We start from the raw sequence: 13,028 nt of genomic DNA, 5'->3' as shown, positions 1-13,028 counted from the left end.
TTTCCACATGCTATCTGGAGTTTTAAATTGCTAATGGAGTCAGCGTTTTTTTGGAAAATAAGTGTTAGCTCTATATCCCAACATTAGTTTAGTAAACTGCCTGTTATAATGGGGTTCTACTTTACTTGCTTTAGATTTAACTATATACCAGCAGATACAGCCTTTTTCAGTTCCTTCATTTTGCTTATCAAGATTTACAGTTGAATAAATCACAGGAAAGCACAAGTGAAATGATATTGATGAAAATTCATTTACTGCTTTAAAAAGTCGTGAATGTGGTACTGCAGTGTTGAATGCAAAATTGAACTTGTCACAAGTATATTTGATAGCACAAATCTAACTGATCCTCTGGTCTACATTTATGTTAAATTCAATATTTGTTATTGGTAAAGCCTGCATTTGGGCCTTTATTTAGGCTCTTTGAATGTTTTCTATTATGCTCAACCAAATCCACCATAGGTCAAGTTGTTAATACAATGCTTATTTGCTCAAGATTCGTCTTTTTAAATTCCTTTTGCAAGGTTGAAAGGGGACCTAGCTTACAATTACAAAGGACCTCGGACTAAAGATGACATCATTGAATTTGCTAACAGAGTGTCCGGGTTAGTGAATTCTGACTATTACTGTCTTCATTTTTAGTGCTGAAAATTCTTTTTTGGGGGCAAATGAATGTCTGACACGTGGAAACCCATTATCAAGCTTGGAATATCCAAATCAGACTGAGGGTTGAGACCACCACAGAGGACACGGGAAAGAATAGGGAATAGGATAGGATAGATGGCTTCATGGAAGGACCAAAAACTGACATCAATATAATAATCCTAGCATTTAATATAATAGGTCAAATGGCCTCCTACTGTATTGCATCTTCCCCTTTGTTAAAAAGTCCAGCATCTCATTAGCTTCATTGTTTGCATTCTGTACTCATAAATGTTAATGATTAATAAACTTGGACCCTAAGATTCCTCTGCTATTCTATCCTTATTTCTTACTAATTTAAAACTTATTCCTACATACTATTTTTCTATCTGAAGTGTACCACCTCACCCTTTGCGGTTTTAAGATCTATTTGCCATTGTTTGCTACTCATTTAAATTGTCTATATCCAGTTGCCATTTTGTCCTCTCTTCACAATTGATAGCCACCATCTTTGCGTCATTAAAAAACTTATCCCCTCCTATATCCAGGTCAATAATATGAAGTGAAGTCCGATTACCAATTTTTGGGGATATTGCTTGTCATTGCCTGTCAGAGATTTAAACATTTTACAAACTAATTTCCTAACCATGTAACAATATTACATTAAATTCCCTGTATTTTAATTCTAGTGAGTAATCTCTTAAGTGATACATATTCTGAAAAATATAACTTGATATCGATTGATCCTCCTTTATCACCTCTGTGGTTCTGTCAAAGTCTAATTAGGTTTGTGAGACATAATCTACCTGTCGCAAAACCATTCTGTAGTTTCCCATTCCTTGCATATTTATACAGTTACTCTATTCCAATTGATAGATTCCAGCAATTTACTCTTATAATAATTCCTGCATTTGAAATTATAGCACCTTTCATGTTAGGAAGATATCCCAAAGCGCTTCATAGGATATATTGTGAAGAGCGGAGACTATATATTTTGTGGGCAAAAACAGCAGCTGATATTGCGCACAGCAATGTCCCTCTTACAGCCACAAAGTGAATGACCATTTGGAGAACAAGAGCGGTCCCAGCACTGCCTCCTGAGGAACCCAACTATTTACCTTGTACCAATTTGAAAAACGTTCTTTAATTCCCCTTTTCTGCCACCTCTTCAATCATTGCACTATCCATTTTGTTTTTTTCCATCATTCGCTTGTGCCTTGACTTTGGCCACACGTTTCTTATGTAACACATTACCAAATACCTTCCAAATGTTCAAATGCAAAACTCTAATCCTTGCACTTATAATAGCATCTAGCTTGTCGAAATGTCTTTGGTAATGAGATGTGACAAATAATTGCTGTAAAATGTGATGACTGTTTTATTTGAAATTGCACAGCAATGTCCCACAGACAGCCATGTAACATCTACTACTTCTCCTGTATCTAAACCCTTGGTTACTCCCTCAAGTCAATCAAATTGGTTAGACCCAATTTTCCTTTACAAAACAGAAAAGATCTGCACATAAAAGGCCATTCATTCCTGTGCCATTGCTACTTCTAAATTACATGTTTTTAAATTAATCCCACTTTCTGGAAAAATAACACAAGACGAAAGCCATGCCCTTCCCTTATCAGTTTCATCTTTTGAAATGCTCCACATCAGTAGGACAAAGAAATCATTAATGTAGTTATAAATGTATCAACAATTTGCATAAGACTCACCAGATACAGTTCCCCAGTTTTTCCTTTTTCTCTTTCTTGAACAACAGTGATGTTTGCCACTCTCCAGTCCTATGTGACAATCCCTGTAAATTAGACTTCTGGAAAATAATCGTAAGAACCTCTGCTACTGAACTTAGTGATCTACTTTAATCCTTTCTTATCTTATATATCAATTATCTGTTTCTGTACATATATTCCTACATTACAGTGATCCCTCTCTAAACACTGACACAAATATCTATGAGCATCTCATCATCAGTTTAGGCTCATCTATTACTTTACCCTCCTCAACTTACAGTAGCCCCACTTCTTCCTTGATTATTTTCTCCAATTTATGTACTTATAAAAGTTATTATTAATACTCTTAACATTGTCCTGTTTTGTTTTAATCTCGGTCTTTCAATCCTCCTTATCTTGTTTTAGTTTTTTCCTGTATCTAAAAAAAGTTAGTAGAGAGAGAAAAAGAAGCTGAGGAATGGAGAAAGAGTCAGAGGTAGGGTTACTGATCAAGATGGAAGGAGAGAAGCTAGAGTGACAACTGGGGTAAAATATAGTGACTGGGTATTTGGCAAACATGGCAGCAAATTTGCAGAAATCGGGTCCCATAAATAGGCATTGAATGAATGACCAATTTATCTGAGAGATTATTGGTCAGATTTACACTCCGCGTGATGACTTGATATGTATAACAGACTTGACCCTAATTAATGCAGATATCTGGGTTTATACTGTTTAAAATTTTGTAGTGCAATTTATTTATATTTCTTAAATATGTTTATAAACAGGCCTCTGGTTCGGACACTCTCCACCCAGCAGCTGTTTGATCATTGGCACAAAAGGTACCCAGTGTTCTTTGTGTACGTTGGCGGAGAATCTCCATTGAAGGTCTGAAAAGAAGTTTATTTGAAATAAAAACTTTACAAAACACACAAAAAATTATTCCATTGTTTTACATTTATACAGACATGTTTAATATAGTGCTGAGGAAAAGGCTTGAGCAGAGTATCTTTAATTTTGTTTATAGAACTGTATAGTCTACATTCTGAGAATAATACCTAAACGTGTTTACAATCTTATTCAAAAGGTTTAGATCCTAAAACCATTGTTTAGGGGCAAATGAAAATTGTTAACTGTCCAATGCTTTGTATAGAATAATTCAGTTTTACCTTTGGATTATGTTTTTGTCAGGACCATTGATTTTGTTATTAATTTTCATGGATAAATACCATATGAAAGTTAATAAACAATTTTCTCCTGTATTCTATTTTTTGAAGTGAATGAAAAATGTCTGTGCAAACTATGTTAATAACCTTAATGTTATAATTTTACTCCCCACCAGGAGAAGTTCTTTGAGGTGGCTGCAGAACTTATTGTCTATACATACTTCTTTTCTGCTTCAGAGGATGCTTTACCACAGGTAAATAATTTAAGTGAATTATGAAAGTCAGTTGTTAAAACCACTAGTAAATGTTCTTGCATTCCACTTCAACAAAGTTTCCCCATCCATGACTTGTGGATGAGCACAACAACCTCCTTCATATAACTCAGTGGATCACCCTCAGTGACTCTCTTCCACCTCAATGAAGATGCCCCATCCAGCGCTGCCTCAGCTCCCATATCTGCCACACACCTACCTGTATTTTTCAGGCAGCAGAAATTGTTTCTAGAAATCTACCTCTCACAGATCATTTGAACTTTTCTCACCTTATTTACCCAGTCATCCTATTTTACGTTATTATGCAAATTGTAATGTCAATTCACTTCACAGTATATTCTGTAAAGTGCTTTGAGGCGAATCAACAACGTGATAAGGCGCTTAATATAATAATAATAAATAAATAAATAATCCTTGCATTTCATATGGTGCCTTATCAGTACTGACAGACTGGCTGTCGGACATCAAGTCCTGGATGAGGGCAAATTTCCTGCAGTTGAATGTGAACAAGACTGAGGCCCTCCTGATTGGTTCATGCCAGTGCCTCAGCACCTCAGGCTCTGGCAGCATCAACCTCCATGGTTGCACACTACAACTCACCAAGCCAGTCAGGAACTTAGGTGTCTTGTTTGACTCACTTGTCTTTTCTTCCCCACATCCAAGCCATGATCCACTCTGCCTTCTCTCACCTCCGTAACATTGCCCGACTCTGACACTACCTCAGGCCGCTGAAACTCTTGTTCATGACTTCATCACCTCTAGGCTCGACTATGCAAACGCCCTTCTTGTCGGCCTTCCCAACTCCTCCCTCCACAGGCTGCAGATAATCCAGAACTCTGCAGACCGTGTCCTCTCCCGCACCAAACTCCGTGATAACATCTGCCCCATTCTCGCCCGACTCCATTGGCTCCCTATCCTTCAGAGGATCCAGTTCAAGAACCTGGTCCTCATCTACAAAGCACTCCATGGCCTCGCCCCACCCTATCTCTGCGACCACCTAACCCCCTACCAACCCCCCCGCTCCCTCTGCTCAGCCAGCTCATGTCTGCTCCACGTCCCCTGACCCACCCGCCCCACCATTGGGGGGAGAGCCTTCAGCCACTCTGTCCCCAACCTCTGGAATTCCATCCCCCCAATCACTCCGCCTCGCCCCCTCCTTAGCCTCCTTCAAGTCCCACCTCAAGACCCTCCTCTTCGACCATGCCATCGGCCACCCCTCCCCTCATTTCTCCATCCCTGACCCCAGCTCGGGTCTGAAATGCTGTACACTGTCCAGCGCCTTGGGACATCCTCCTGATGTGAAAGGCGCTATACAAATGTAATGTTGTTGTTATCACATCTTCGAGACACCTCAATGCGCTTCATCATGCCGGGTCACGTCCTAGAGCGATTAAGGATTATTATTCACAGTAGTACATGGATTTTTGACCCCTACAAGTTAACAAAATATTTTTTTAAAATCTGAAGTTCCTAGTTTATGGAGGAAAAAGAGTTAGTTCATTAGTTCATTCTGTGATCTTATCCTAACTCGAACCCTAATCACTTACCACTCATCCCTGACAATATTCTTGTAAATCTGTACACTTACTCTGTTATGCTATGATATCTTTCCTATAATGTGACAACCAGAACTGTACATAGCAACCTATATGTGGTTCAACAAAGTTAAAAAGATAGTTAATTAAAAAAGATACCTTGTGTTTATTTTATTATTGTATTCAAGTGGACCCACAAAGATCTTTCCTCTCTCACACTGTAAAAGCGAGAGATCATTGTGAGGANTTTTTTTCCAGAGTGTCTCCCTGCAGGAGCTGCCTTCTATCCTGGTGTTCAAAGACGGAGTCTACTATGTATATGATGGTGAGTCCAGAAAGCATAACTCTTTGTTTTTAATTCTCTATACGCGTGTGTGCTTTTCACTGGTTAATCCTGTAAGGTGTGAAATTCCATTCTTCATGAATAGGTTTCATGTTATTACTTCAACCACAGCTTCCGACAGTGAATTCCGCATTCTCACATCCTCCACATTAATTAAATTAGCTATTGGAACTCGTACACGCTTTCATTACATCGAGGCTTGACTAATCAAACTCATTGCTTGTCGGCCTCCCCAACTCCTCCCTCCACAGCCTGCAGATCATCCAGAACTCTGCAGCTCATGTCCTCTCTCGCACAAGGCTCCGAGACCCTATCACCTCCATTCTCGCCTGACTCCACTGGCTTCCCATCACACAGAGGATACAGTTCAGTTTTCTGGTCCTCACCTTCAAAGCCCTCCATGGTCTTGGTCCCCCCTACCGCTGCGACCTCCTAACCCCCTACCAACCTGCTCGCTTCCTCCGCTCAGCGGGCTCTGGCCTGCTTCACGTTCCACGCCTCACTCGTCCCACTACTGGCAGGTGGGCCTTCAGTCACTCTGCCCCCAACCTCTGGAACTCCTTCCCGCAGTCCCTCCACCTCGCCCCCTCCTTGCCTCCTTCAAGACCCTCCTCTTTGACTGTGCTTTCGATCTCCCTGCTTCCTCCCCTGCCCTCCTCCCTCCCCAATCCCGACCACCAGCTCGGGTCCGAAACTCTTATCTGTCCAGCACCTTGGGGCGTCCTTCCGATGTGAGGAGCTATACAAATGTAATTGTTGTGGAAGAAGACATATTTTAATTAAGTGGGAAGAACTATGACCGATGGAGTTTACAACAACAACTTGCATTTATACAGTGCCCTTGACATGGGGTAATGTCCCAGAGTGCTTGATTGTGGCGGAGTCTGACCCCGAACCAGTGGGAGAGGGAGTGGGGAGGTAACCATAAGCATGATCAAAAAGGAAGGTCTTTAGGCGGGATTTGAGTGGGGGTGGAGGGGGCAACGCGGAGGGATTGAGGGAGGGAGTTCCAGAGCTTCGGGACATAGTGGCTGAAAGCACAGCTGCCGATGGGGGAGGGATTGAGGGACGAACAGGAGGCCGGAGCCGGCTGAGCGGAGGAAGCAGATGGTGGAGTCGAGGGGTAAGTAACTCGGATAGGTAGGGAGTTGGGAGCACATGAAGGGATTTGATAATGAGTAAGGATCTTGAAATCGATCCGTTCATTAATTGGGAGCCAGTGCAGCCTGGCAAGGACTGGTGTGATGGGGGCCGGAGATTTGTGCGGGTTAGTATCCGGTGGCGGAGTTCTGAATTAATTGAATTTTGTGAGTGGTGGAACTGGGGAGACCAGCGAAGAGAGCATTTGAAAAGTCCAGCTGGGATGGGACAAAGGCGCGGATGAGGGTTCCGGCTGTTGTGGGAGTGAGGTACGGACGGAGGCTGGTAATGTGGTGCAGGTGGAAAAAAAGTGTTCCAGGAGTAATGTTTAATGTTCCAACAATGTTTTCCAAACTTCTCCCACATGTAATGGAACTACCAGTATTGAACACTGGGTAATTCCTTCCTTATCCACACATATGCAATGGTTTGTCAGATTTTTTTTAATATATTAAAATATTGTCAGATCGGTTATAGTGAGGAATCCTGAATTCATTGGCTATATAATTACTTTTTCTAGTTTGAACAAAACAAGTCTTAGAAAGCAACTCCATAAGCCTATAGAGATATTATAGTGGATATTATTACAGATATATAGTAGACAATGACTGTCACTAAACAAAAGTTATGATTTATCAAATTGACAATTTCTCTTTATTTTCCCCTCAGAGTATGAAGATGGTGATCTGTCCTCATGGGTGAACAAAGAAAAATTCCAAGGATATGTTTATATTGATGGTTTCACTTTGTATGAACTTTCAGAGACTGGTAAATTATGATTTTAACTTCTCAACTATGATAATATGTATCAAAATATTTCAGAGCCCTAACAGGCAATTCACCCCAACTAATCTGTTGTGTCTGCATGAGCCTTACTCCTTTTGCTTCTTCACAACACTTTTTCATTGTGTGTTTTAATTTGGTTTGCTGCATGTGGTCCAATAATAAACATTAGCTTTGATAAACCAGATTTTCTTGTGAGAAGCTTGGATGAAGGGCCATCTTGAAGGGTGGAAAGGTTATTCAATAGATGAAAGGGACCAGTTTAAAATAGGTTTTAGCCACTATTCACTATAAAAATGAAACAGATTAAAACCATCATATTTGCTGTGGGAGGAGAACTGTAAATTCTCAAATCAAAACTACATTTAGTGCCAAATCCACCAGATTGACAAATCCAATTGAATGGGTCTAGGATTCAGATAAGAAGTGTGTTGATATGAACATTTGTCTGGGAAAAACAGTGAATTGTGAGGGGTGGGATGGAAGACATGTAATTACAGAGAGAGAGAGAGAGAGAGAGAGAAAGCATCCTGTGACAACAATTGTGCAACCAACAGCCAGGTTGATCATGAATATAAAAATAAACTAAACGAAGATGACTAAATTCTTCCAAATGGATTCAGACCAGACTTTGTTTAAAACATAGACTTCACCACTTTCTGAGAAGCATCAGTTGTTTGACATGCAGTTCTGATGTCTGCTTTGTTTTATCAGGAAAATTGGTGGTGGTTGCTGTTATCGATGGCAAGAACTCATCTGAGGAACATACTAGGTAATATTGTGTACCCTTTCATTAGTGCAAATTCACAGGTATATTTTGTTCTATAATTGGCACTGAAATATGTACATTGAATGTACATTAAGATGGTAACCTGAACTGACACTAGCAATTTCCAGATTTCCTGGAACAATTAATTTTATATTATTCCATCTGAGTCTCCGAGAATGTGGATTAAGTCCTGCATTTTGGAACTTGAGACCCAATCAGATCTTTTATATTTAAAAGCTGCATTGGCTGAAGTATGGCTGGTGAGTGGAGAGCAGTAAAGAGGTGCCCACTACCCCTGACCTGGATAAGTATTCTTCTTTTCGCTCTTCTATTTTCTTTTCAACTTTGTATTTTATTTGGCTACCATTTCTGTTGTCTGGTGCTCAGCCCCCCTCCCAATAATGATCTAATGTAGAGCCAGATCCAGGCTGCATAGCACAGTATGCTGCTTTTACAATGGCTTTACTTCTAAGAAAGTCTTAACTCTGGAGCCAAAGTAGCAATATAAAAGCAACATTATTTATAAATGAATTACTTTATAAATGAATAAAGTAGGAATCTGAGGGTTTTGGGGAGTCAGCCTGGTATTTACAACAAACCCCAACATAAAAATATACAACACTATAACAAGCCATTTGTCCTTTTTTTATTCAAGTTGGATGTTTGCTCCTTCCAGAAGCAATCCATCCTAGTTCTACTGCTAATAACATGATCTATCCCTGTACCCTCTCATGCCCTCCCTCTGCAATTGCTTTTCTAAATGGCCCAATTGACATTTCTCTAACACCTACCACTGGCCAATAAATTTGATTGATATATTTGCAGTGTATTGCACAGATAAGTAATGTTTTCCTTTTTCCCCCCAGCTTGAAGTCCATCACTCAGGAAGTTGCTTTTGGCTACAGGAATCAGTTTCACAGGTTAGTTGATAAATACAAATTACTTCTGCCTCAAAGAGAAACATTTACTTTCTAATACTTTAGTCTCCGGCAATACATCACAGACAATTTATCAGTTTATTGTACACTGTTATTTCTCTCTTGCTTCCCCCCCCCACCAACATTAGTTTTGTAACTTTGTCAGGAATTTTGTTACTGAATTGAATGCATCTAAGCTAGCATTGAAAACCTTTTTCCATATTTCCACAATTGCTACATCATAGACATCAGTAATCTTGCTAGAGGATGGTTTTCCTCTGCTGTTTTAAAGAAAGAAAATCAATGTATTACATTCTATTGGTTTAAGAAATAAACATTATAAGCAGAATAGTATTTTATGAATGGAACAAGGTCATGCTTTAGATCCATGTCCACAAGGAGGTTCAGATTCCTCTAGATTTATTTATTTGTTCATAGGGTTCAAACAGCTAATGATGAAAATACTTTTGCAGGGATTTCCAGTTTGGGCACATAGATGGAGCTGACTACATCAACAGTGTCATAATGGAGTGAGTGTTTCCTCAATAGAAATTAATCAATTTGAAGTGAACATAACTAATGTAAATTGCATCGGTTAGGTTAGGGATTGTGGGATTGTGGGGGTCGGGCCTTCAGCCTCTCAGCCCCGAGGCTCTGGAACTCCATCCCCCAGTGCCTTCACCTTGCTTCCTCCCTTTCCTCCTTCAAGGCCGGTCTCAAAACCTTTCTCTTTGACCGTGCCTTCAGCTCCCCTCTCGACTCTCTTCCCCCTCCTCGCTCCCTCCCTTCCCTCCCCCTGACCATTTCCCCCCTCCTTGCTCCCTCCCTTCCCTCACCCTGACCATTTCCCCCCTGCTCGGGTCGTGACCCAACTGTGCAGCGCCTTGGGACGTCCTCCTGACGTGAAAGGCGCTTTATAAATGGAATCTTGTTGTTGTTGTTCTAAATTGCGGCAGTGTGTATTAACTTATTTGACCACTTAATTTCACCAATTCTTGAAAAGGAATGATCCAATAAAGCTGTCTTTCTTTACTGTGTTAATTTACCAGAGTAAGGATTCTAGATCATAACATTCTTACAGTAAAACTCATGATTATAAGTTGTGAATGGGTAGCACTTTGTTTATTTTGGACATTAGATATATATATATTAATATAAGATCATTAACGGATCATGTTATATGAGAAATTCTATTTGTTGAAAAGTTCACTTGTTTATCTGTTTTCAGTGAAGTCAAGGTTCCTTCCATTGTTGTGCTGAATACTTCAAACCAACAGTATTTTGTACCAGAAAAGACAATCGGAAGCATTCAGGACTTGGTTCAATTTATTAATGACATCTTGGAAGGCTCAGCAGAGGTAAGTTTCAGTGGCATTAAACAGGTTTGAATACATACATGATGGTTCTCTTGGAAGTGCGTCTGAGGAGAATTTTTCTTTTTGGTCAGCTGGATAACATGCAGAAATATATCATGCTAAGATTACCCAAACCAGAGTTCCATGTGACTGGAACAAAATTTCCATGTTTCTGGAATAGAATGTGCACTCTCTCCCTGGAGGGACCCTGCTTACCTTATTCTGGAGAGTATTATCCATGGACCGAAATACAGATTGTCCATCGCCGTGGGACGTCCTCCTGACATGAAAGGCACTATACAAATATAATTTTGTTGTTGTTGTTAGCAAGACCCAAATATTGGGAACTCCAGGATTATGTGTTGGGGTACGACTGAAGTTTAATCACTTACCATTGAAAGCACAGTTTGACAATAGTTTTCCAAATAGGACCACGCTACCCATTAGATCTTGGGCTTGCGGGATTAACAGGAGCAGAGTGGAAGGAAGAATCCCTGATCCCAGTCTGCCTTCTGAATCCTGCTGATGAGCCAGGCTAGCTGGTCTGTAATCCTCAGTGCCGTGGACTGCTGGATCCACCTGGCTCAGGAACTGAGATGGCCACAGATATTCATAATGATGTTCGCATTTAATATAGTGCCTTTCCTATCGGGAGGTCATCTAAAAGCACTTCCCAGGCTTTACTTTAATATGTAGTGATCGTGTATTTGCCGGCAATTTTGTTGACTCAATTCTGACATTCTTTCATTATTATGGTATCAGAGCAGAGAAACAGACCATTCGGCCATCAAGTATTTGTTGTTTTTCTTTGCATGAGGCAACTGATCTAATCTCAATTTCCTGATCACTCCTTTATTTAATATTGCTTCTCTTGAGTCATATCTGTTTCCCTTTTTAAACAATTGGTATTTCTGCTGTAAATACAATTTGTGGCAAAGACTATTTTCTATGTAAAGAATGTTTTCTAACCTCTTTAGTTCTTTTCATTGCAATCTTAAATTAATATTAATTTTAAATGTTTTCAAATGAAATACACCTGTTTAAAGCTAATTGAATTTTATGCTCTTGAAAATAAATCCAGTTGTTTGGTGAACCTATTTTACAGGCACAAGGCGGAGATAGTTTTTTTCATCGAGTTAAACGAATGTTATACGATGGAAAATCAACTATATTGGTAAGTATCAGTAAATCCTGTATGGCTACATTGTATTTGCAGCCACTTCTATAGGTTTAGAGAAATGTGTTGTGATAGATATTTGGTTTCTTGAATTGTAATGCATTGCCTATATATAACTATTAGAGGCTGATATTCTGGTTCAAGAAACAAGTGTGAATCTGTGTGTTTAATTTGAACCTTTAGACTGCAAGCAGATCTATTCGTCTGCAGATTTTACTTTGAGCAGTTAGCTGATTTCATAAGCACAGTGCTGTACACCAGTACTGGGTTCTACTATACAGTTAGTCAAACCAGAATAAAATTCTCAAATAAGTTGTGAAATTGTGATGTAATTGTGACCATAATACCAGAAGTACTCAGAAAGAGACATAATTTCAGAGAGAGAACACAGTAGAAGAAAAAGAGGCTGTCATTGTGGTGCTATTTTAAATTATAACTCTTGATGGGATATATTTTTGGTTAGCACCTAGCCAATTTGTATTTTGCAGTGACCAATTATCTGCATTGCTTGCTCATCTACAATGGGTTTATATAATTGGCTCCCTTTTCACTGTTTGTTTGTAATTTAAGCTCCATTATCTCCAACTATGTCAGAAGTGGGAGCCATACTAAAAGTTTTTGTAGGTCCAAGCCAATTGCAGGTTACATCAGTCATGTAAACAACAAATTGCATTTACATTGTGCCTTTCACATCAGGAAGATGTCTCAGGATTTCCACCCAAGGCTACAGGTTGGACTTGTTGGGGTGGGGGGGGAGACTTAAAAATGACCAAACGTGCGATCAAAGAGGAAGGTCTTGAGACGGATCTTTTAGGAGTCAAGAATTGGGACCAGTATCATATGGATGGGTTGCACCTAAACAGGGCTGGGGTGAATGTGCTTGCAGACAGGCTATCTAATGCTGTTGGGGAGGTTTTAAACTAGTTTTGAGGGGGGAAGGGAAAGCCAAAAACAAAGAGCTAGAAAATGGAGAAATAAAACAGGGGGGGAAGTGCAGAACAGGTCAAGTCGGTGTTGGAGTGCATGTGCCTAAATGCACAGAGTTCAGCAAACAAGATTGGTGAGCTGCAGGCTCAAGTGGTCATAGGGGATATGATGAGTAGCAGTAACAGACTTGGCTCAAGCAAGGACAGGAATGGGAGCTGAATATTCCTGGCTACAATGTATTCAGGAGAGATAGGGAAGGAAAAAAAGGAGGGGGTGTGGCAATGTTA

The 13,028-nt window shown here is 39.9% G+C and overlaps 1 protein-coding gene across 1 annotated transcript in view; it reads left to right on the top strand.

The window, feature by feature from the left end:
• Positions 1-13,028, top strand: part of tmx3b (thioredoxin related transmembrane protein 3b) — a 37,063-nt gene that overhangs the window by 17,709 nt on the left and 6,326 nt on the right. The window contains exons 6-15 of the mRNA XM_007888018.2: positions 522-602; positions 3,146-3,245; positions 3,700-3,777; positions 5,589-5,655; positions 7,483-7,581; positions 8,311-8,368; positions 9,232-9,285; positions 9,756-9,812; positions 10,511-10,640; positions 11,743-11,811. Of these exons, the coding sequence (XP_007886209.1) occupies positions 522-602; positions 3,146-3,245; positions 3,700-3,777; positions 5,589-5,655; positions 7,483-7,581; positions 8,311-8,368; positions 9,232-9,285; positions 9,756-9,812; positions 10,511-10,640; positions 11,743-11,811 (793 nt within the window). The remainder of the gene's footprint in view (positions 1-521; positions 603-3,145; positions 3,246-3,699; positions 3,778-5,588; positions 5,656-7,482; positions 7,582-8,310; positions 8,369-9,231; positions 9,286-9,755; positions 9,813-10,510; positions 10,641-11,742; positions 11,812-13,028) is intronic.

This window comes from Callorhinchus milii, unplaced genomic scaffold (assembly GCF_018977255.1).
Source record: "Callorhinchus milii isolate IMCB2004 unplaced genomic scaffold, IMCB_Cmil_1.0 Scaffold2, whole genome shotgun sequence".
Taxonomy (NCBI): Eukaryota; Metazoa; Chordata; class Chondrichthyes; order Chimaeriformes; family Callorhinchidae; genus Callorhinchus; species Callorhinchus milii.
Note: the sequence above shows the minus strand (reverse complement) of the source record. Positions and strands in the feature narration are given on the sequence as shown.